At 44.2% G+C, this 22,256-nt stretch overlaps 2 protein-coding genes across 3 annotated transcripts; one reads left to right on the top strand and one right to left on the bottom strand.

The window, feature by feature from the left end:
• Positions 1-1,374: 1,374 nt before the first annotated feature.
• LOC128943979 (Na(+)/citrate cotransporter-like) lies at positions 1,375-19,110 on the bottom strand. 2 transcript variants are annotated; one of them, XM_054287004.1, is made up of 15 exons: positions 18,757-19,110; positions 16,299-17,971; positions 14,213-14,317; positions 12,983-13,090; positions 10,544-10,672; positions 9,679-9,815; positions 9,050-9,264; positions 7,547-7,718; positions 6,288-6,410; positions 5,538-5,750; positions 4,638-4,759; positions 4,251-4,369; positions 3,761-3,922; positions 2,626-2,763; positions 1,375-1,880 (listed from the first exon to the last, which is right to left on the bottom strand). In XM_054287004.1, exons 4-15 carry the CDS (start codon positions 13,085-13,087, stop codon positions 1,752-1,754), a joined length of 1,764 nt encoding a protein of 587 aa, XP_054142979.1. In that variant the 5' UTR covers positions 13,088-13,090; positions 14,213-14,317; positions 16,299-17,971; positions 18,757-19,110; the 3' UTR covers positions 1,375-1,751. The 2 variants fall into 2 exon arrangements, with proteins under 2 accessions (XP_054142979.1, XP_054142978.1); XM_054287003.1 differs by having other exon boundaries at positions 16,402-17,971.
• A 179-nt stretch (positions 19,111-19,289) lies between these two features.
• Positions 19,290-21,512, top strand: LOC128944113 (thioredoxin domain-containing protein 17-like). Its single transcript, XM_054287226.1, has 4 exons — positions 19,290-19,463; positions 20,192-20,273; positions 20,555-20,630; positions 21,225-21,512. Exons 1-4 carry the CDS (start codon positions 19,322-19,324, stop codon positions 21,291-21,293), a joined length of 369 nt encoding a protein of 122 aa, XP_054143201.1. The 5' UTR covers positions 19,290-19,321; the 3' UTR covers positions 21,294-21,512.
• Positions 21,513-22,256: the final 744 nt, after the last annotated feature.

Raw genomic sequence — 22,256 nt, 5'->3', positions numbered from 1 at the left:
CCTCTTCCTTAGACAGACTCTGCAAGTGGAAGTGTGTTTATCCACATGCTCCTCCATTCCCTGGAAGAAGTGTGAGGCTGCACTACCTGCAGCCATCTGGGAAGACAGCGAGCCATTGGTGGCTCTTGGGAACAACATTCAGTGCATAGTTTATGGTGCTTACCACCATGAAAGAGCATAAAAGATAAAGGCATGGAAATAAATTCTTAAAGCAGTTTTCTGCCCAAAAAAGCACCTGGTCATGTTGTGGATAAATATTTCCCTCACTTCTAGATAAAAATGTATTTTTCCAGTTCCATTAAGAAAATTCACAGAATTTAATAACAGAACTACTGAATATCCTAAACACAATACTATCTTCTACACAGAATTCTATAATTCTAAAACTTAACACCTTGCACCCATTATCATGAGGTAGGAAATCACTATGGCTGCAGAATTTTACCTTATGTCCTCACAACACCTTGGTGAGGTAGATAGGTTCCATACCATCTTCTTCAGGAGGGGAAATAAGCACAAAGAGGTGAACTGACTTGCACGGGGATACATGGCAAGTCTGGAAGCAAATCCCAGGTCATACCCACAGATCTTTCCACTGTAAGACACTGCTTTACCTCCCACCCACTTCCATCCCCAGGGCTGAAGGGAAAGCATCCAGGCACCACCGACAAAATACACCCAGACCAACATCAATCATTCTGTAGACGACTTCTGCAACAGAAATGGCATAATTAGGCTGCAAACTACTTTTCTTACAAGACATGAATTCCAAAGTACACAGGACAACTCCCACTGCTGTCAGCCAGCACAAGCACTAAAATCTGGGCCCCTACACTTTTCCCAGGTCATCAGTTAGAGCCTTCCTCACGTCTTGACTTCACTCAAAAACTCCAGAGTTAATTAATAAGGCACATCAGGGGCTAATTCAGGAACTTCTGCAATAGATGTCAAGTCCCAAGGGCCACTGGTCACTTCCAGGCTGGCACTCGGAAAACACTAGTTGACATGTGAAATCACACCTGTGACTGAGGGAAAGGCTCCCTGCTCTCTAATTGCCACAGTGCAAGAAACACAGGGCCAGCCTTAGTGCATCGTTGTCTGAGATATCAGCTGAATCATGACCATCATGGAATTACATTAACCCTCAATAAAGGTGCCAAAATGCAGTGAGATTTAGGAGTGAAAAAAGGCAAGAGAAAGTGTGTCGGATGTTGACTTGGAAGGATCCCACCACATGGTTGAGGCCCAACTAAAACATAACATAGCACCACATGGCATACCCCTTCTTCACTCGACAAGTGACAACAGGGATTTCTCTGTACAGTTGCTGACTTGTAGATATAAGGAATAAGTAAGGAGTGTTCAGCCCCTGCCTGAGTGCAATATTCAATGCTAATGATATACAAGTACATACCAGTGATATAATAGTTCAAACCACTTGATACAACAGTCTCCTCTCTCTTTATTGAAAGTTTGATAAATCCTAATCCTTGACCTTGATTGGAGGTACAATGGATCACTTGAACATACTTATGATCCTGACAGAGAGGTTGTATAATTGCAAGCACTTTTGGCTCCAGCACAACTGGAGTAAGATTGGGTTGGTTCAAACTTGAACTGATGTGTGACTGCTGGAAGGCAGCAAACACCCAACACTGGATCTGAAGTGGTGATGAGACTTTATACAGGACTGTAGGCAACAGGGAGTACTGAGGGTACTTTCCTAGTTCAACACACGAATTCTTCACAGCTCACTGATTTCTTGTGCTGTTTGCCCAGGCTGGGAATGTGTCCAGCTGAAACATAGGCCTTCCCCACGTGTTGATGGCCAGTGAGACACAGCAGACTCCAATGATGTTCAACACTAGTCCAGATTTAACCTGTGAGGAAAAAAATCCAAACCAACAATAACCAAACACCAGCACAGCAAACTGCAGCAAGACCTACTTGTACATACACAAGAAAGATGGTCAAATAAATCACAGGAATACCACTGCATCCACTGCCTTCTGCCCTTGCTTAGGTGGAGACACCAGGGAACACACTGTGCAAAGCCTTTGAGCGCTTTGCTATGTATATAACCAGTCAAGGAACTTTAAAGCATGTGTAACACGTCCCTCTTATTAGTCAGAAAGAACAGCTTATGCCCTCTTCAAGTATCCAGTTAGAAAACCAGTAATGTTTGTGTGTTCCGCCCAAAACCTGCCCTGTGTGGTCTGGCAGAAAATCAGAGGACCAGAGCCAAGGGCTACTGATTGCTACCTTCTGCTTTCAGCTCCAGTGGAGACAAGGCTTTAGACACTTGCCAAAGCCCCAGAACACTGCAGGGCATGCCTGGACTTTAACCCTTCAGGTTTCAGAGACTTATGACTCGTCAGTTTTTCATTTCACTTGGGCCAATCTGTATGTCTGCCAAAGCCCATGAGAGAAGTACTGTTACTTCAGAGATGCAAATTTTTATCACAATATTAATGCTGCAGAAGAGAGTGGCATAGAGCTGCAGTTACAGCCCATAACAGCTTCCTGGTACTTTGGAAATACTATGCAAAGAAAATTAAACTCTCACCATATTTCAGGAAGAAAGCAATGGAGAATTTCAGATAAGAGAGAAGGCAATTATCTTACCATATCCAAAACACGGATGTGGCCGTAAGAAAACACTATTGCATTTGGTGGTGTTGCAACAGGTAGCATGAAGGCAAATGAAGCACTGAGAGTACCAGGCAGCATAACATACAAAGGGTGGATCCTGATAGATTCAGCCTGCAATGAAATGGAGAGAATATCACTCTGGGGGTGTTTGAAAAGAAAAGCATAAAGGATCAATCTACCCCAGACCAATGAGATACATAGACTTATTTTGTTGTCTCGTACTACATCACCAAAATAATTCACAAATACTTTATTCTGAAATCCACATGTGCTTAAAGATAACTTGCTGTTGTTTCCTGTCCAATGATACTTAAAAACAAGGCTTGATTCTTTCTTGTTGTTTATTTTGCTCTATGGCATAATTTAGATTTCTGGTCAAATATGCAATATATCATATATCCAGCAATCATTTCTTTGACCTCGGACCACCCTTTTTCCAGGAATGGGAATTATAATTACTAGGCACGTGGAATGACACTCTTAGACTTTACATAAATTCTGTGGCACTCAAAACTTAAGTGCCAATTTAAGTTATTAATAGCTCAGTACCTTGATTGGGGTAATTTTGCTTTGAGGAAATAGTCTAGAATAAAGTGTTTGTCCTTTTCTAATTAAAGAACAAAGCTATCTATTTTTCTCTTTATGCCACAGTTTTGATTCTGCTCAGAAAAGGCAGCAAAACTTATCAGGTTTTCCTCCTTAAGTTTTAAAATTGTTCTGGGTTCCTATGAGAAATTGCACATTCCTAATAATCAGGCCTACCACTTTGAGTATTTTAGCACAAAATGTGAAGATGAATAATTCAGAGGCACCATCAGAAAGTGCTGGATTTTGTTTTGGTTTGGGTTTGGTGTGTGTGTGTTTTTCCAGTTCTAAGTTGATGGTTCAAAATGACCAGAAGTAACTGATGTTTGCTGAACTGTATGGAAAAAGTGACTGTCACTTCACCCTCTCCAGGGTCAAGGCACACACCTTACAGAAGGCATGACCTGGCTTCCTTTTAAGTACACTGGAGCAACATCCAAGACAATAATTACAATATTGCTTTGCCACGCAGTTTAACTCTGATCCTCCAGCTGACAGGGTAACAGGACAGAAGCAATCTTACCAGGGATGAAAAGACAGGCAGGAAGAGAGTAGCTGTGGCCACGTTACTGGTGCATTCAGTGAAGACAGCGGTAATGAAGGAGATCACTGATGCAATGGCCCATGGTGGGATCGATCCCAGTGGTGTCATCTGACGACCCATCCAAGCTGAGAGCCCAGAGTTCTGCAAGAAAGAAAGTGGGTTTCAGTGAGGTTCAGAACCCCTGACTCACAAACAGTGAAGCCATGTTATGGGCAACATTCCTGACAAATAATACTAAAGGACTCCAGAACTATACAAACACCATCCAGGAAAGTACAATTATCTGTCACAAAAACTAAAAAACTCACAAGCATTCACCTCTCCTTGGTTTTTGCTAATTTAGATCTCCCTTCAAATCTGAACTTTGCTACTGGGTTTGGCTTTGGGTGCATGCCCAGTAATACAGGACTAGATAACAAACCAGGGAATTTTGCCTTTGAGTCAGAGAAAAACAGATGTCAGGACATACTGCACTTGCATCAGCCAAAGCAAAACCTCCTCCCAGCAGCAGCACAATGTTCCAGGGCATCTTCCTTTGAACCACATTCCATTCTAGCAGCGGGGGTGAAAAAAATTGCTTTTTCTTATCTGAAGTGAGAAATAAAGAACATGTTTTAGGAGAGCGAAGACACTTTATCTTCTGTTCTGCAAGATACTGGTGGGCAGATGCACAGCACTGAGAAATCTGCACAGGGTGAGGGTAACGCACACGGACACGGACTGTGCCCCAGCACTGCCCAACAAGGGAGGCAGGTGAGATGCTCTAAAGAACTGCATGCAAATCCAGTGCATATTTCTGCCTTGTTGGCTGAGCGGGTTAGATGTTTCACAGTACTACAGTCCCTCTTTTAAATACCTTCTTCAGTCTGTTCAGAGTCAGACGTGCTTGTATTCCAGCCTATGCATTTGGGCTTATGAGCAGGAAGGACAAACAGTAACAGGGCAACAAACATAGCAGGAACAGAATCAGTGATATACCTAATGGAGAAAAGAGAATACAGGTTAGAAAATGGACACCTTTCTCCGAGAAAAGGGCTGTATCCCAGCATTCTAGTCACTGACTTTGCCATCCCATTTGGGGCTTGAGCAAAATAGGACATCAGCTGATGTCTGAAGTCTCTCAGATCTGCCATAATTTAAACACAATAATAAAAGAAACAAGCTACAATACACATTAATAAATAGAGTCCTGGATGACAACTCATCCCTCCTGGAATAGGGTTCTTTCTCTGCACTGAAGCCAAGATTCAACAGTTGTATCTCAAAGACAGACATCTAAAGAAATGGCCTGAATGATAGCCCCAAAATGTATTTTCTATTCCTAACATGCCATGCACAAACACTACACAAAGAAGCCCTTCCAAGCACAAAATCAATTTTCCAGTGACTTCTAAGGTGTTGCTTAAATGTGGTATTACCAAATATTCAAATGTCACTGCAACTGATTGGAGCTCATACAAACAAAATACCAAGGTGTATGTCAGTGTGACTGAGACCAAGATTACAGAATTTTCTCTTCTTTCGGGAACTTCAGCTTGCTCCATGTCTCAGTCTCCAGCCTTTTCACTGCAGCACAAACTGTCAAATCACAGATGATTGGTAGTGTCATGTACAAGCCATTGTATCAAGCCCAGCAAACATGTAAAGTCAGGTAAAGTTGGAATTAATGATCCCACATTCAAAATGGAATGTATGAACAAGGGAATCTGATTAATAACCAAGTGGGTAAAAGATGGAAAAAAACCTAAATACTTACTTTTCTCCTCCTTTGAAGAGTATGCTAGCCCAGCCTTTTATAAAGCCTGGGTTTCTGGAAAACCACAAGAGCACCAGCAATATAAACAAAAGGAGGACATTTATTTCAGCATAAGACATAGGGCCTAGCTTCTTCATTTCTGCCTTCAGCACACTGTATGCAGCTTTTTCTTTGTCAGTTTTCTGTGTCCCGCAGCCCCAGTTTTTTTTTATGCTTTGAAAAAAGGGAGAAAAAAAAATACTGTAAGAATGAACATATTAGAGGGATCTAGCATCCTTATCACTCTGCAGCTGCCCCTCTTGGGGACAGACACAGACAACAGCAGAGGCCATAAATAAAGAAACTACAACGGTGCCAAAGTATTTTGTGGGGACACACCAGTTCTCACAGAAGAATGTGGTCTATCAAAGGATGGCAATTTGGAGTAACTCAGGATGAAAAAGTCAGGTTTGAATCAATGGCTGCAAACCAGCTATGACAGCTCTCCCAGGGCTGAAATTCACAGGCGAGAGATTGAAAAATAAAAAGGCAATTTTGTCTGAAGATTAAGAATGTATATGGCTTTTGCCTTAATATACCTCCCATGAACACAAAAGGTTTCCAGACCTCAAAATTTTTGTGAAATGGACCTGCTCTCTGCTACAAAATTAATAACTTGTCACTGCATTTGTTTTAGCCAGATGTCTCAGAAAGCAGATCTGCACTAACTTACTGAGGGGTTTACACAATATCATGTAGATAAATACTCACTTGAGTCCCATGAAGGACCACTGTAACCAAAGCCAAGCTAGTGCCAACATCAGGACCATGTTTGGGAATGAAAATCCAAACCAGGAAGCAAAGTCCACAATATCATTACTGTCAGGGTATAACCTGTAAAGAAATTATTTTCTGCATGAATGTCAAAACATTTAGCAATCTAGTCCCCCTTTAAAATGTGCTACAGACAATTATGCATGTAATCTACGACAACCATTACGAGCAATCATAGGTAACATCCACAGCCTAATTTAAGTCATGAGAGAAGGCAGCCTGATTCCAGAGCAGAACTTAAATGATTGTCAGTTTTCCCTACGTTTTAATTTGATGCATACAGGAGCTCATGTTGATACTTTAGGTCTCAGTCAGACAAGTGTGGCTGAAAGATCTCCCATTCATTCCAGACATTTTTCACTTCTAACACATCTGTTCATTTATCCCAAGAAAGGATAGTTTTTTCTTCCTCCCAAATCACTCTAGTAAGAGAACAAGAAATGTCTTCCCTGAAATTAACGCCTGTACTTCTGCTGCCTTCAACAGATGAAAAAGTTGCTAGTTGGCTTGAAACAATGATGACAATGTTTTAAGAAAGGCAATTTTTGTTATTCTCTGTGCTTGCCAATAATGATTGGAGGAAAAATATCAATAGCAAACTTCCAGCTGGATGTTAAAACCAAGAGATAATGTAGCAGCTAAGGCTGAAGTACTTGCAACACAAGGAAGCAATGTTGGAAAAATTTCCACTGCAGATTGGGTTCCATGTAGATCAGTTCCCAGCCTCAGTTTAGCAGTGACAGAACAACACAACTGCACAGTTTCCACAGCCACAGCATGGAGGAACAGTGTTACAGGAGGGGCCAAGTTCCTTCTAGCTCTCTTCAGTGTGCTTATGAGTAGAGTTAATCTACATTCTTCTGGTGCTTTTTACTGCAGTTCTTCTTCCAGATGTGCTGCATTTCAGTTGAAAAAGAGGACACAGAAGAACCAATATCGCATAATCGACCACTTGCATGTTGGTTGCCAACAAGAATTTCCAATTTTCTCAGAAGACCTTAATTCCATCACATAGCTTCCTTTTAAAAGATGCTGAAGCAAAAAAAATGAGGCCAAATACTTCATACACATTTCTCAGTCTCAGTTCCTCAACTAATTGCTTGAAGTTCACAACTGAAATTGTCATCTAAGACCAGTCAATTGGTCACACAAACAGTATGACAGTGTAACTAAAAGAAGCAGCAAAAATTACTCACTGATTCATCTGGCCTTTCAGTACCATATTTGGTCCTGTTCCGGTAAGTGTTGCAGTTCCTCCAATGCTGGCAGCATAGCATACACAAAGTGTCATTCCCTTGCATATATGCTTCCGCCTTTTAGTTTCCTCAGAAGATTTGGGGTCATCAGTGACTTGTTCATTGCTTACACCTAGACAGAAAGAAATTTATTTGCCTCAGGTAAAGTTGGAAAGGCAGAGAGTTCAGGATAGGATCTGTAGGCTTAGTGCTTCCAGTTTGTATGTGCCATTTATTTTAATTACAAAACTCACAGATATCTACCTAAATACTTCAGACTAATGTTCATGAGGAGCAGAAGAAAGAGGCTGATGGACTGATGGATGTGATCCAAGGATGCTTTTGCCCACATCAGTGCCACAACTCCTTTTCAGTAATGTCTTGTTTCACAGAGAGGCTCACCACCAGCCAAATGTTGTAGTCACTGAAACCATTCCAATTCCACAGCGAGAACCCAACTAGCTTTAACAGATGGGAATACAGGCAGGAAAAAAAAAAACCTAAAACCCAAATCCTTGCTTGGCATTCTGTCAATTTACAATAACCACAAAACTTTACTGCTGTGTCCATTGTTCTCTGAGGTTAACACTCTAATCTTGAAGTCTGACTGGACTAATGGAGCAGGACAAAGAATTTATGGCAATTGCAACCAACTCAACAATATTAAAGGGTATTTTTTGCACACTCTTATTATCTTCACTACACTTGTAATCTGATCTTTAATCATACTTAATAATATAGCCCTGCCTAACAGCAGAGCAAAGCACTGAAATGAGAGGGTCTGAGTTTGTGCACATATTTATTTTAATTACAAAGCTCACAGATATCTACCTAAATACCACAGATATCTACCTATTGTAGAACCACATCAGTAGCACAGGACCTTGAGGAATCAAGCATCTGGATAAGATCACACAAAAGAACAATTTGTCTAATGTGAGTCAAATTACACCAGTTCCTCTTTTCCATGTGGCTTTTAAAGTAGTCCTCTTTCTTCTCCCTATCTCCACATAACATCTGGTCAATAAAGAGATATTTATTACCCTATAGCCAAAATAGATTGTGTTTACGTAATTTTTACAAATAGTCCTACATGGCCTAGAATCTGAATCCCCACTGATAATCACAAGATTTAGAAAGTGGGATGCTGGGGGTTTGGATGGCTATTTCCCACAAGATATGCTCTTCACTTCCCTAAACAGGCAGTTAACTCTAGGGGAACTGGGAGGATGACTCCAGCTTGAAGGAAAGAACATCACAACTTGTCTGGGCTCTAGCACCAGCATACAAAACGGCAGCCATCAAAATTAAAAGCTATTTTGTAAAACCTAAATGTCATATATTTACAGGATTTCAGTCAGATTACCATCCTCTTTCCTCGGGAAGGGTACACAACACTCCTAGGTTGGGGAGCCGAGTGTAGCAAGTTCAGTAGCATCAGCTTATGGGTCAGCAGGCCCTTACCACTCACTGCAGTGGACCCTGATTTGCTCTTTTCCTCCAGCTCAATCGCTGTATTTGTTTGCCCAGTTGCTGGTTCCACCGTGGTCAACTCATGCTCTGTGATGTCCAATTCATCCAGGACAGCTTGGACAATGGGAACCATCATGGCAGTGGTGGCTGTGTTGCTTATCCACATTGACAAGAAGGCAGTGACTAACATAAATCCCAGCATCAGGCTGAAAAGAAAGACACAGAGGAGAGAGGAAGAAAGTGAACAGATGCTGCCAGGCTTTGTAGTCACTATAATCTGGAGAGCAAAGCCCAGGCAGGGATGTGTGCAGCCACTAGTACAGAGCAGGGCCAGACTCCCTTCTAGGACAGCTCTGCCACCTTCACTGAAGGAATTCCAGGGCATAATTAAGTCTGTCATAATTTTGTCCCCAATGGTAAGCCTCTAAAATTTACTCAGATGCAAGTTTTGGATAAAGCACAAATAAACTGCTCCTGTTGCTAGACTTCATTTCTGGATACTCTGCAAGTACAGCTAAATTGACTCTTGAAGGATCCCTTCTCTGCTGACTGTTAAATACCATCTCTGGGCCTTTGCTAAACTAACAAGAGGTAAGAGAAAACCAATGTAATACTCTTACAGTGCAGGTTTCACCCCAAGAATCAGAAGGACCCTCAGTGCAATCCTTTTGTGAAGATTCCACTGCTGAAAAGAAATTGCGACAATCAGCCCTCCAAAGAAGAGCATGTTTGTGCTATTTAGGTACTGCAAGCACACCTGTAAGACAGAGAAGATAAATCAGGCCAAAATACTTGCTTCACTAGTACAATTTGCTTACACCCTCTCAAATCCATGGACTGGAGCAGGCCCCAGCCAACACTAGAACAAGAGGCAGCTGCTGCCTGCAAGCTCCCTGCAGTTTCCTGAACCCTTGATCTCCTGTGTAACTGCTGACTTGCCTGCGCAGGAGCTCTTTGTGCATCATTGTGCAAAATGACACCAGTGTGCTAAAACGCAGCTAGGGGTTCAAAGTATGGAAGGTGCTGGAAATATTGAGCTCCAAAAGGGCTTTCTCAACAGCATCAGCAACCTGCCTTTATCCGCTTGCTGGGCAGCGGTGAACCTGGGCTACAGATCCCGAACACAGCCGGTGCCTCGTGCCTCCAGCACAAACAGCACGCCTGCCGGCTCTACGGGACAAACTCCCACAGGTTTGCCCCATGCATTTTGACATCTCCCAGAAGACTGGCAGCTCCACTTTCACTTCCCCTTTGTGCTTGGGAACACACAAACTGCTGGCACTAGTGGGATGCTCTCCAGCAGGACCCATGTCCAAAACAGATCCTCCCCTCTACCACCTCAAGCCCCCCACTCTTAACACTTTGGGCAAATGTGTATGTACTTCAGCATCTTCCCGTATAATACAGACTTGTTGGCTAAATATTGATGAGGGATTAGAGCACTGGATTTCTCTGTATCAGACATGGATTGCACAAGTTCCTTACTTTTTTAGAGGTCTGAACTCCAAGCAGAGGGAAAAACACCACTGGCATGAGGGAGGTGACAGACAGGGGGATCACTTCAGTGCACCAGTACACAGCCATGATAATGATGATATATGCACATCTGGCCTCCTGCAATAATAGAAGACACATTTAAGCATTAGAAACTGTTTTTAAAGATAAGAAACACATTGGTAGCTCTTAAAAGTGGCTCACACACTCCACTGTCTGTAGCTTAACAAGTTATGCTGAATGACGACTTAAACTTGTGCTCTTAAATAATATTCTGAAGTCACTTGTATAAAAAAGATCTTTTTGACCAAGAAGACCATAGTGTTTGCTTTAATACAACCACACAAAATAAATGCTGTGAGAAAGACAAATCTTCCACCACTAGGTAAGTGCATAGTTTGCCGTATAAAAGTACCTCTTGGTGGTTGAGGTCAGCAGATTTTACACCTAGGAGCCAAGAACAGCAATATAGAGTTAATTTTTTTTAATGGATGGCCAAGTTTCCCAGTGTGGATGATTAGCTTTTCTGAAATTCACAGGTCTTTGATGTATGTCCAGTAACACAGTTGAGCTCAGAAACTATTTCACTGAATAATTTAAAATTTCTTTGCTTTTTAAAGGAACCCCTAAAGTAAAACTCTTTTTGTGTGTGTGTGGCTAAGCACATTAGAGGTGTTAAACTATTTTCCCATGTCATATTGTCCCTACCTGCTAAGGTGTTTCCCTAGTTTAGAATTGTTGTAACCTGTCTTTTTGGGCTGTTGAGCAGGCATTTCTGTATCCCAGCCTTCTGTGGTTTGTACTCTAAAAATTGTCAGGGGAAGCAGGTATTCATTAGCTAACAGTGAACTGCTTGAAAGCTGAAGTCGGTGTCCTGTAGCTCACTATTTGCTCCTATTTAGGGCATGTGTTTATGGGATTTTACTCTAACACAACAAATGTGACTTTATTGCTAAAATAAATGGTGTGACAGTGACACTTAAAAACTGACATCAGGTGTTATTAGTAAGAAGGGGTGTATTTTCGTTAATTTTGTTGAGTGTTGGGGAAAAAGTTTAGGAACCAGAAAACACCTTTTGCAAGTAATGTGAATTTTTTTCCCTCAAGTTTCCAGGTTAATTACAGACCAAGTTTTGAAATGAAAAATTCTTCAGAGACTAGAAGATATCAGGCAGATGCTGTAGAAGTCCCTTCCCTTTATAAATATGAGGTCAGCTCATGATACAATTCATGCTGTACTGCAGTAATGCAAGGGTAGAACTGACTGTGGTTAATCTGTTGCTAGTATGAAAGACAGATAAACAACTCTAAGTGAATAAAATTCAAAATCCTGGTTTTAGAGAGTAGAGAGTAAATAATTTATGTGAAATTCAAAAATACAGCCGTGCTTATAATTCAACTCCAGCAACTGTGGCCAATTCAAACAACAAAAGATTTGGAATTAAGTATATATTTGTATTTATACCTATATATATATATATCTGTGATTTATGGAAACAGTCACAGAATGTCTCTTTGGTGTTTCTGTGCGGTTGACACAAAGCACAGTGGCCTGACTCCTGGCTGAGAGATGAAAAAGCAGTCACTGACAGAAATATTGCCTTTCCATTGCAAAATACTGTAATTTCTTAGGTTAGACTAATGACAAAATGTGCCTACAAATAACGACAAACTGAAGACATACTTAATTTTTTTGGAAATTATCTTTCCTGGTTTTGATCAAAGTAGAGCTTAACAGTCAGGAATTCCTCATTGTATAAAGCACCACCATTCAACTGAAAGGCCAGGCTGGTATAACTTAGACAGGTAAACAAGAAAGGTTGGCAATTTGGTTTATGAACACAGATAAAATTTTTCCGCACTTTAAAACAGATTGAGCAATACAAGTTGCTCAAAAGAAGGGCTGGCTTTGGCATTAGAATAGCCTCCAAAGCTCTAGTAGGCTAAAACACTGCAAACTCAGCATCCACACTTGATCAAGAAGTCTACAAGGCATTAAAAGCTCAAACTTTCCTGGGTTATTGCAATTTTACGCTGGTGTAACTCCACTGAACGCAAAGGAGTTGTGCCGTCGCCATCCCTGGAGTAAGATGGATGAATTGGAAGACACGGCATTTGAAATCCTGACCAATTCGTACAGCACAACGCTGACAGCATCAGGATGGAGAATGTCACCAAGCAACGTGCTAGGAGTACCAGACCCTCAGCAGAGAGCTGGGGGAAGCACTCCTGCCCTTCCGCCGACTCCACTCGCTAGGACATAATGCAGGACAATCCCAATGCCGGCCAGCTACGCCTGGGCTTGTCCTGGCCCAGAATGAAGTGCCTCTAATTGTCACGGTGGGTCGGGTGCCGCCGGGAGGGCCCGGAGCCGGGCGGAGTGCGGTCACCCGCGGGCAGCAGGCCCGGAGCCGGGCTCCCTTCACCTACCTTCGTGGGCACGACGAACGGCAGCGGCAGCAGCAGCAGCGGCGTGAGGAAGAGGATGGCGAAGGAGCGGTACCTCAGCAGGGACTGCAGGCACGTTGGGGCCATGCTCTGTGGGGTGACACGGTCAGGGCGCGAGCGCGAGCAGCGCCCGCCGCCGCCGCTTTAAGTACGGGGCGGGAGGGACGGGAGGGACCCGGCCGGGGGCGACACGTCCCGCCCGCCCCGCCGGGGCCGCCCCGGGCAGCGGCGCGGCTGAGCTCGGCAGCGAACGAGCCTCCGCAGCGGCCCGGCCCCGCTCCGACCGCCCTCCCCGCCCTGCCCTGCCCTGCGGGGACCCCTCCCCTGCGGCCCCTCGGTGCCGAGGAGAGCGGCTCAGTGGCTGCGTGTCAGCCACCGGCGCCGGCGGGACAGCGCGCAAGGAGCGCTCTCCCTGCTCCCGGAGCGCCACAGCGGCGCCGGCACGCACAGGCTCCCGCAGCGTGCAGGGACCCGCTGCTGCCGCCGCCCCTTTCGGGAGCTGCTGCGGCCGCCAAGGGAGCATCGCCCCCGCTCATTCACACCGCGGTGGGGAAGGACTGAGCTCCTTCGGGGAAATGGAGAGTTAAAACCACGGTGGGGATCTCCCCAAAACAAAGGTCTGTGCAGGCATGCATGGCTGTGTTTTGCTATTGTTTTGAGAGGCATTGGGCCTCTGGATCTGGGTTAAAAATAACCCAGGAAGGTTAACTTGAAAGGTTATTTTTGACGTTGTTGACTTCAGTGACTTTGTCGACAGCGCAGCCTTGGAATCCAAAGGGACAGCCCTACTGATGGTGGCCAGCACGACTGAGTGAGCAGAAAGGGACAACTAGACAGAGGACAAACAAATAGTTGATATTTTAGGCTTCGCTTCTGGGATGGCAACAGCCACTTGAAACTGAAGTCAGCATAAATCATATCTCAACAATTTGATCCTGCAATCTCTTAATACAGTCTTACCAAGCAGTTACTCACAGGAATAAAGAATTTCAGATTCCACAGCAAGTAATGAGGGAGCTCTGACTACAGCTTGCACTCTTTGTCCTCTGCTGACCAAAGGAACTTGAGTGACAGAAGTTCAAAACAAGACACTCCAATGTTACTTTTCATTTATAAAAGCAGTGAATGCCCACTAAGAAAAAAGTAGCCAACCGGATCTGGACAGATTCCAAATCTTCAAACCTTTCGGAGCTGTCCCTCTGGGTAACTTACCAACACAGAGGAAACACACTTCACACCAGTGCAAAGTCTAGCAGAAAGTGGGGAATTGGCCAAAACTTGAATTCCTGTGGCCTGTCTCCAATGAAAAAATGGTTCCTAGTCAAAAAAGGAAAAAAGGACTTGAAGCACTTAAATAATGCAAAATGTTCATTCTAAAGGAGTTGTTCTAAGGTTAACTCTGATAGACCAGTGCAAATGTGATTTGTTGTCTTCTTGTTTCAATTAGATGCAGTGAAGAAAAAAACCCATAAAGACAAAAAATGTGTTGATACCTTTAGATGGACTAATCTTGTGAAAAGAGACTTGCTTGCTGTACCTGGGGATGAGACATGGGACTCCATGGGCAATTTAAACTAGCTAACTCATGGCTCAGTCCTTTTTTTTTAGTCAATACAGAAAAGGTAATCAATATTCCCTTACTGTGCAGAATTATTGCAAACTGACATTCATACAATTTGATTATGATCTTCCTTTTCACTGTGCCAAGGAGAGGACAGACAAAGTTTTGGCTGCTTGCTTTACAGAACTGGTCTGACAGCTGGGTAGAAGGGAGCTGCAGAGAGCCTAAGCGCTTGCAAAACATCCAGGATGAGTTTTAGGTGATCCAAAGAGCTTTCAAACAAAAAGCTCCCACAGCCTGAAATTCAGCTCATGCTAACTGAGCACCCACTGCACACCTTCAAGAAAAAGGAATCCCTTCCTCTAGTCAGTATGGCTCTGAACGCAATAGCTTTAAATAGTGCTTTAGAAGCAGTGGGTAAAACCAGCTTTTGGTTGCCGACATCATTTAGAGGCGGGAGACTGTAGCATCCTTAGGTACCCTAGTGTTGAATAATGTACTTGTCTTGTTTTTCTTGATAGTCAGTTTCAAATCAGTTTTCAAAGGAACTCAAATTTTTCAGTTACAAAGAGGCTTGGGCATGGGTGGTGATGTGAGGTGGAAGCAGGAGCTGAATCAGGTCTCTTGTACTTGAAATCCCTTTTCCTGGTTGCATTTTTTCCATTTGCTGTTCTGCTGCCCTAATAAACCCCGGTATTTTGAAGCATGTCAAGAATTAAGGGTTTGAGTAACAGAGCCAAGCCCATCTTGTGGCTCACTGCCACCAACCTTCCCTGGCCTTTGCAACGTTTCTCAGCTGGTGGCTCTGGGGTTCGTTTGATTTAACTTGACAAAGAAAGCAGAACATTTTTCTGCTGTTTGTCAGCTGAATAGGTTCAATGAAGTGTTCAGTGAGCACTAGAGCCAGCTCAAGAGACTGGGCTAGTTATGGCTGGGCAAGGAACAGCTGTGGCAGGAACAACTGCAGCTTTCAAGACAGAAGATGCCTAGGTGACCTTGACAGCATTGTCAAACCACATGCAGAGTCTTGCAATCTTTCCTTTTATACTTCAGATACCAGAAGCAATTACGTGAACCATGGCCAAGAGTTGCAGTTAGAAGTGGGACACTGCTGAAGGCTAGTAAAGAAAGGCTGACCTGTATTATTTCATAGAGAAAGGGACTGAAAACCAATCCCACTTAGAAAGTAGAATTTCCAGGGTCAGTCCAGGCAGAAAAATTGTAAAATACAGATTTTTTTATAGCTTAGTTTGTTCCTGAGAAGCTGCTTTTCTGATATATTGCACTCTCTACAAGGCAATCATCCCAGTTACTCCAGTTATTGGAGGATAGGAATGGTCTGTGAAAAGGTGGCTTTACAGGCAGAAGCTGGTTCATTTAATTACAGATAGACGTATTTTCTGCTTCTAATTCAAATGCTGCCCAAGCACACAAGTACAGTTTACTTGTTCTAAACAGTCCATTTGACCTAGATTACTGCTACTCTCTCTCGAGACAAAAACTCCTCACATTCTTTTAAAAGTTCTTTCATGTTGCATGCTCCATGCAACAGCCAGAGGTACAAAAGTTTTAACAAAATAAAATTAAACAAGGACTGTAAGTCGTATCATACTTGACATTGAGAAACAAAAATTAAAACAACTGACCCTGAGATATTCTAGGATGTAGCAGAAAAAGAATGTTTTCTACTTGGGCTTTTGAAAGTCATATTTAAAAAATAACCAGTTCAGAACTTACCTCTATCTGATTCTTGCCTTCAAAAGGTGCCTAGAAGAGGTCCTGTACGGTAATGTTATGCACTGGAAGGTTTACGCAGAATTTAAATAGAAAGAGTTATTACCAGCATTCACTCCTTCATTGCTCTCCATTTTCCCTCCAGTCGGTCCTTCCCAGTTACTGCCAGCCCACTGTCCTGCTTCAGGAGTAGCTTTCAACTAAGTTCCCAGTGGAGCATCTGATATTTTTCCAGGAAAAGCTCTCAAGACTCTGAATGAACAGTCCTGTCGGCACAATCCCCGTGCCCAACAATGTTCTACATAAAAGCCCTCATTCTGAATTTTGAGTCAGTGGGATTTTCTCAGTCAGTATATGTTGCTGATCAGTCTTTCTTGAGCTAGAATTGGTGTTTCCCACATAGTTTGTGCCCTAAAGCCCATTCAAATGCTGTGCAGGCTAATGACCGCAAAAGAAAATGATCCAAAAGAAAATCACATTAAAAATTTGTATCAGAATTGGCAGCTCTGTAACCTCCCCCTTAGCTGCCATCTCATTAACATATTTGTTCAAAAGCCTTTTCTCTGCTTCATTACATAATTTGTGTTACAAAATCCTGATAAACATTCATTATTCCCAGATCTAAATAATGGCTTACTGCACTTCCTTTTTCTTCTGCTTTCATTTTTCCCAGAGAAAAAGGGGGGACAGAAGGGGCTTGTTTAGATGGGAAGTGAACCACACCAATTTCTGAGAAACATCTGTGGCAGCTGTTGTCTATGACATTATGATACATTGTGCAAAAACTAGTGAATGATTCTTTCTGATACTCCTGCAAAGTGAAAGAATTATTATTAGTGCCCCTACTTGACGGACTAAGAAGGTTAGTTAATATTTTCTGCATCTCCTGTATCCCATTGTTCCACAGTGGGTAGGGTCTGTCACATCCAAGACACTACTTGCATTGTAGAGCTATAAGGGATCAGTTGTAGCAGCAGGTACACAAACGCTCAACCTTCCTTCAGAAAGTCTTAAAACTTCTTGGCATTGAAAACATGAAGTTCTGTTAATTTTTCTCTCTAATTTATATATCTTCTGAAGTTACCTATTTAAAAATGTATTGCTGAGGTCCAGGAGGAGACAGGACGTGCTGTTCCTGGGGCCTCTGTGCTGTCAGTCCATCACAATCACAGCAAAGTACCCCCAGGGAGGAAAGGCAGTGCTGGCTAACGCAGGTTGGAGATTTCTCCTGGAACGTACTTGGGTACCCCAAACGCTCCAAGGGCCACTGGGGAACCAGTGGGGCCTGGGCATTTGCTGAGCACGGCTGAGCAGCCCATGTGCGCCCAGGAATGGGAGGCTGAGGCCTGAGGAAGGGTTTTTCCCGGGTGGAGATGGAGGGAAAACACCTCCCATGAGCTGGCAGCTTTTGTCCAAGGGAAGCAGAGCTGCTGTTCTACTTGTTCTTCGAGACGTCTTTGTTTGATGTCCCTTTTTGCCAGCTGAACAGCCAATTTAAGTCTCTCTTCAGACACCACTGAGAACATCCCAGAGCTTCTCAGGCTGAGGTCCTCACTTCCAACGAGATTTCTCTTATCACTGGATGCCTTCAGTTTTTCTATTATAATTGGACGGGGATGAGAGAATCTGAGAGCCAAGTTCTCTGGAACTGCAGGAACATTTCTATTAAACTGGAGCTGTTCAAAGTGTAAAAAAAAAACCTGATGTTATGCAGAATGCTATACACAGGCGATGCAACTCTGTCATGATGGCACTGTTTTGGATTTATGATGAACACAGTGTTAACAGCACATCAATGTTTTCATTCTTGCTAGGCAGTGCTCACAGAGGTCAAGGCCTTTTCTGCTTCTCACCTGCTCACCACTGAGTAGCCTGGGGGTGGGCAACAAGCCAGAGAGGAAACAACTGGATGGTTGATCCCAACTGACAAAAGGGATATTCCACACCCTGTAGCATCATGCTCAGCAGTAAAAGCTGCAGGGAAGAAGGAGAAAGGGGAGACTAGTGACAGCATTTGTCTTCCTAAGTCACTGTTATATGTGCTGAAATGGCTGAATTCCTGCCTGCTGATAGGATGTAGAGAATGAATTCCTTATTTTGCCTTGTTTGCGCACAAAAAGAGGAAAGCATTTGCTTTCCCTGTTAACCTGCCTTTATCACAACCCATAACTTTTCGTACTTTTTGCCTTCCAGTTCTCTTCCCCATCCCAACTGAGAGAGGGTGAGCAAGTGCTCAGCTGCCTACTGGGATTGAACCACAACAGATAATTAAGAATAATTATACATCCAGTTTGTGATCTCTAGCCTTACTAAAGGACAGTGTCAAGATAATGTGCGACAGCACGAGGAAAGCTAGTATGACACTCCCTGCTGGGCTGTCTCATGAAGTGGGTCAGAATCACGTTTTTGTTACAATCACAAAGAAAACCAATTCAGCATCGCTACAGACGGCAAATACTACCTGTGTTTGTAAAGCTTTAGCTTCATTCCTGTATCGCTGGCTGGTGAATGCAAACGCATCATCAGACACCACTGTCTTGCTTGGTACCATCTCATCGGCTCGAGAGCAAATCTCGCTATTATCGCTTGCTTGTGATCACAGCTGTGGATGCGAGAACAATAAACCGTTATTTCAGACTGGCAAAAGCCATCCCGGGTCTGATGTGAGTAACAAAGGGAGAACCAGCCCGAGCAGCCGCGGACAGAATGGGGCGGCCTCTCCGCAACCGCCCAGGGCTCGTGGCTGCTCCCGGCCCTGGCCCTCAGGGCGTCCCGGGCGGCACCGGCACGGCGGGCCCCGGGCGCTGCCGCAAGGGACGGACGGACGGACGGACGGACGGACGGATGGACGGATGGACGGAGGTCGGTCAGTCAGTCGGTCGGTCGGTCGGTCGGGCGGCCCGGGCCGCGGCGGACGCGCCAGGCGCCGTTCGAACCCGGTCCCGCCGCCGCACGGGCCGCCGGGAGCGCGCCGAGCTACGGCGGCCGCGCGGGCCGGGCCGGGCGGAGCCTCCGCCGCTGCCGCCATGGGCTGGGAGGAGAGGCAGATCCGCGGGTACCCCGAGTTCGTGCGGACGGCGCAGAGCTACCACGGCCGGCCCATCTTCGCGCTCTTCTGCGGCGATAAGGACGCCGAGGGCAGGAGCTGGTGTCCCGACTGCGTGACGGGTGAGGCGCGTGGGGGAAGCGCCCTGCCTGGGGCATGGGCTGTGTCGGTCGTGAGGAAGCCGGAGAGGCCTCGGGCGCCTTTCCGGGAAATGCCGGGCGGGCACAGCAGCCCCAGAGCCGGTGCCAGGCTCCAGGCGCAGTTTCCCCGGTGAGCTGAGCGGGCTGTGAGCCGCAGCTGCCACGCTGCCCCTTTGGCTGCGCACATGGAACGGCGCGGGCTGCTGGCGAAGGCTGCTAACACGGCCCAGCAGACAGACAGACAGACAGACCTGAGCCCTGCCGTCATCTTCACCTATGCTGCACGTGTCGAGGCGCAGCGATGCCTTCCCCGACCGTGTCCAGCGGCAGTATTTCCTTCTGAGAAATCACCGCACTGAACCGCAGGGCTTTACGTGTCTGAGCAGGTCTGAAGGTGCCTTAGGGACCCGTCACCCTGCAGAAGGGCGCTGTGCTGGGCTGCCACACCCAGGACAGGACAGAACAAGAGAAACAAGAGTGTTTCTCTTCGTGTTAGAGAAGAAATTGGCCTTTGCTCCAACACAAGTCCAGTCAGCGTTCAAGCATGTAATAAACTCTGAAAAACTTGTGGATGGCCCGGTGCAACGAAATATCGATCTGTAACTAAAGCAGACAAAACATTAATAAGTAGCCTTGCCGGTCCAAGTTAATCCATGTGACTCTGTAGCACGAGTATTTAGTACTAACACATTTTAAAAATTATTTTCTAGCTGAGCCAATTGTGAGGAAGGAACTTCATAACCTGCCTGATGAGTCAGTTTTCATCTACTGTCTAGTTGGAGATAGAGCCTAGTAAGTACCTTTGAATGCTGACAAATTTGTTCTGTTGGTGGACTGGTGGTGAACCTGTTGAAAAAACTGACAGAGCTGTCCTTTTCTGTAAAGAGTCAATCTTTACAGAAAAGATTGTAAAAGATTGAGGTCCTCACGATCTCTGACATAATCTATCTGCATGCTTGTTTTGAGAAGGGCATTGGGAAGGTGTGAGGCAAAGGCCTTTGAATAATTTTGAAGCTATTTTAACTTCAAAATGCCTCTCTACAAGCTGTGCTTAACACCTTCTTTCTGAACAGCTGGAAGGATCCCAACAATGAATTCAGGAGGAATCTGAAACTAACAGGAGTGCCTACACTACTTAAATATGGCACAGTAAGTGATTAATGTTCTGAATCTACAGGCATTGAGATGGGGGCCTGTCAGGAATTTAGGGCTGAATGAATTAGTCGCTTGTATTCTCTGAGAACCCTCTCTTGTTCAAGCAGACCAGAGCATTCTAAACATCTCTTCTGCTCCCAGTTCCTCAAGAGAGAACCATTTTGCTTATTGTGTAATGTCTATAATAAACATGCAGTAAAGGGAATATGTGCACTTGCCTCATGGTGCTTGAGGGGTTGAGAAACTTCTTAGCTACATATTGTTACTGTTCCTGATTTGCAGCTCCTCAACTTTTGAAAATTCCAAACACTGAGGCTACAGGAGTGAAACAAGTTCCAAGCACTCTGGTCAGACTGCAGCTCAAGTTGTAACTTGTACATGTTAGTTAAATTAGCAGTTACTTTCTTAGAAATGCCTCTTCCAAGGCCAGAGAACCCTCAAGAATGTTTTAGTTGTAGTTACCATTCTTGTTCCAGCCCCACTACACCTCCCTCCCCAGGCCAAAGTTGCTGGATGTGGCTACTGTTAGTGTGTACAAATGGCTCTCAGCCAGAACAGGTTTTTTAATTAGGAACGTTTTTCTTTCAGCCTCAGAAGCTGGTTGAAGAAGAATGTTTTAAATCGGAGCTTGTGCGTATGTTGTTTACTGAAGACTAAAGGCCTCACTAGTCAATTACTGATGAAGATGGTAGTCTCAACTACTGCACTGTCCTTTCAAGGAATCACTGACCTTTGTTAAAGCTTTAATGATTAATTACTTTGGACTACTTGAGATAAATGCCCTGAAATTCTGGGTCCAAACCTTACACTAAAATCTTACAAGAAAAACTGTATCTTTCCTTTCATGTCCAAATAAAATTGAGTTTGTGAACAACCTCTTTTCAAAGGACCTGAGCTCGTGTTAGAAACTCAGATTACCTTGCATTTACTGAAGTGTAACTACAAGTTGCACTTTCAGCGAGTAAGGAGGAAGGGGAGAAACAGAAAGCCCTCCTTCCTAAGCCTGACCACATAATTACTGAAACTGTTAAGACAAATTTTCAATGCCAAAGATGTTTAATGACTTATCTGTTCAGTCTGAGTGTGATAATGTGATGGCTGGCAGCTGTAGTGTCACTGATCCCATCTTAATGGTTAATATTTGGGAGTACCTGTTCCTACAAGGACAGGAAATACAACATGAATGCACCAGAAATACAGTCTAAAAATATGAAAATTAAAAACCCTGGCAGCTGCCAAGAGCTATGTTGTTAGAATAAAAAGCTATACAGGAATAAATGGCAAGCGCTTCTCCAATACTCCAAGCAAGGGCATGTTTCCCTGCACACCCTGTTCTTGTTACATGGAGTGTAAAGAGACTCCAGAGCAGCCACTGTGGCACGGGCAGAGGCCAAGACTCAAGGAAGCTGAGTTGAACGGAACAGAGGCAGCTACACCTTGTTTCCTTCTGTATCCTGCAGAGTTTATGAAATGTTTATGAACATTTTAATGAGGCTCACACTCAGGCCTGAAACAGCTTATGAAAACTCATGGAAGTGCCATGTGCCAAATAAGACTGGGAAACAATTTGTGTGGGTAAATAAAGCACTGAAGTAAACTGGGGAAGGAAAACATCTTTTC

This window comes from Melozone crissalis, unplaced genomic scaffold, assembly GCF_028551555.1.
Source record: "Melozone crissalis strain CALT ecotype California unplaced genomic scaffold, PUWL_Pcris_2 ptg000057l_1, whole genome shotgun sequence".
In the NCBI taxonomy this organism is placed as follows: Eukaryota; Metazoa; Chordata; class Aves; order Passeriformes; family Passerellidae; genus Melozone; species Melozone crissalis.
This window is presented reverse-complemented; position numbering and strand designations above follow the sequence as displayed.

Excerpts from the sequence above, each read along its gene's own strand:
- LOC128943979 (XM_054287003.1), bottom strand. Across the intron at positions 9,816-10,543 it reads GAGTTCAGACCTCTAAAAAA|GTGTGCTTGCAGTACCTAAA; the intron begins GTAAGGAACTTG and ends TCTGTCTTACAG. Across the intron at positions 7,719-9,049 it reads AGGGTCCACTGCAGTGAGTG|GTGTAAGCAATGAACAAGTC; the intron begins GTAAGGGCCTGC and ends CTTTCTGTCTAG.
- LOC128944113 (XM_054287226.1), top strand. The coding sequence starts at position 19,322 with ATGGGCTGGGAGGAGAGGCAGATCCGCGGGTACCCCGAGTTCGTGCGG. Across the intron at positions 19,464-20,191 it reads GTGTCCCGACTGCGTGACGG|CTGAGCCAATTGTGAGGAAG; the intron begins GTGAGGCGCGTG and ends ATTATTTTCTAG. Across the intron at positions 20,631-21,224 it reads CACTACTTAAATATGGCACA|CCTCAGAAGCTGGTTGAAGA; the intron begins GTAAGTGATTAA and ends TTTTTCTTTCAG.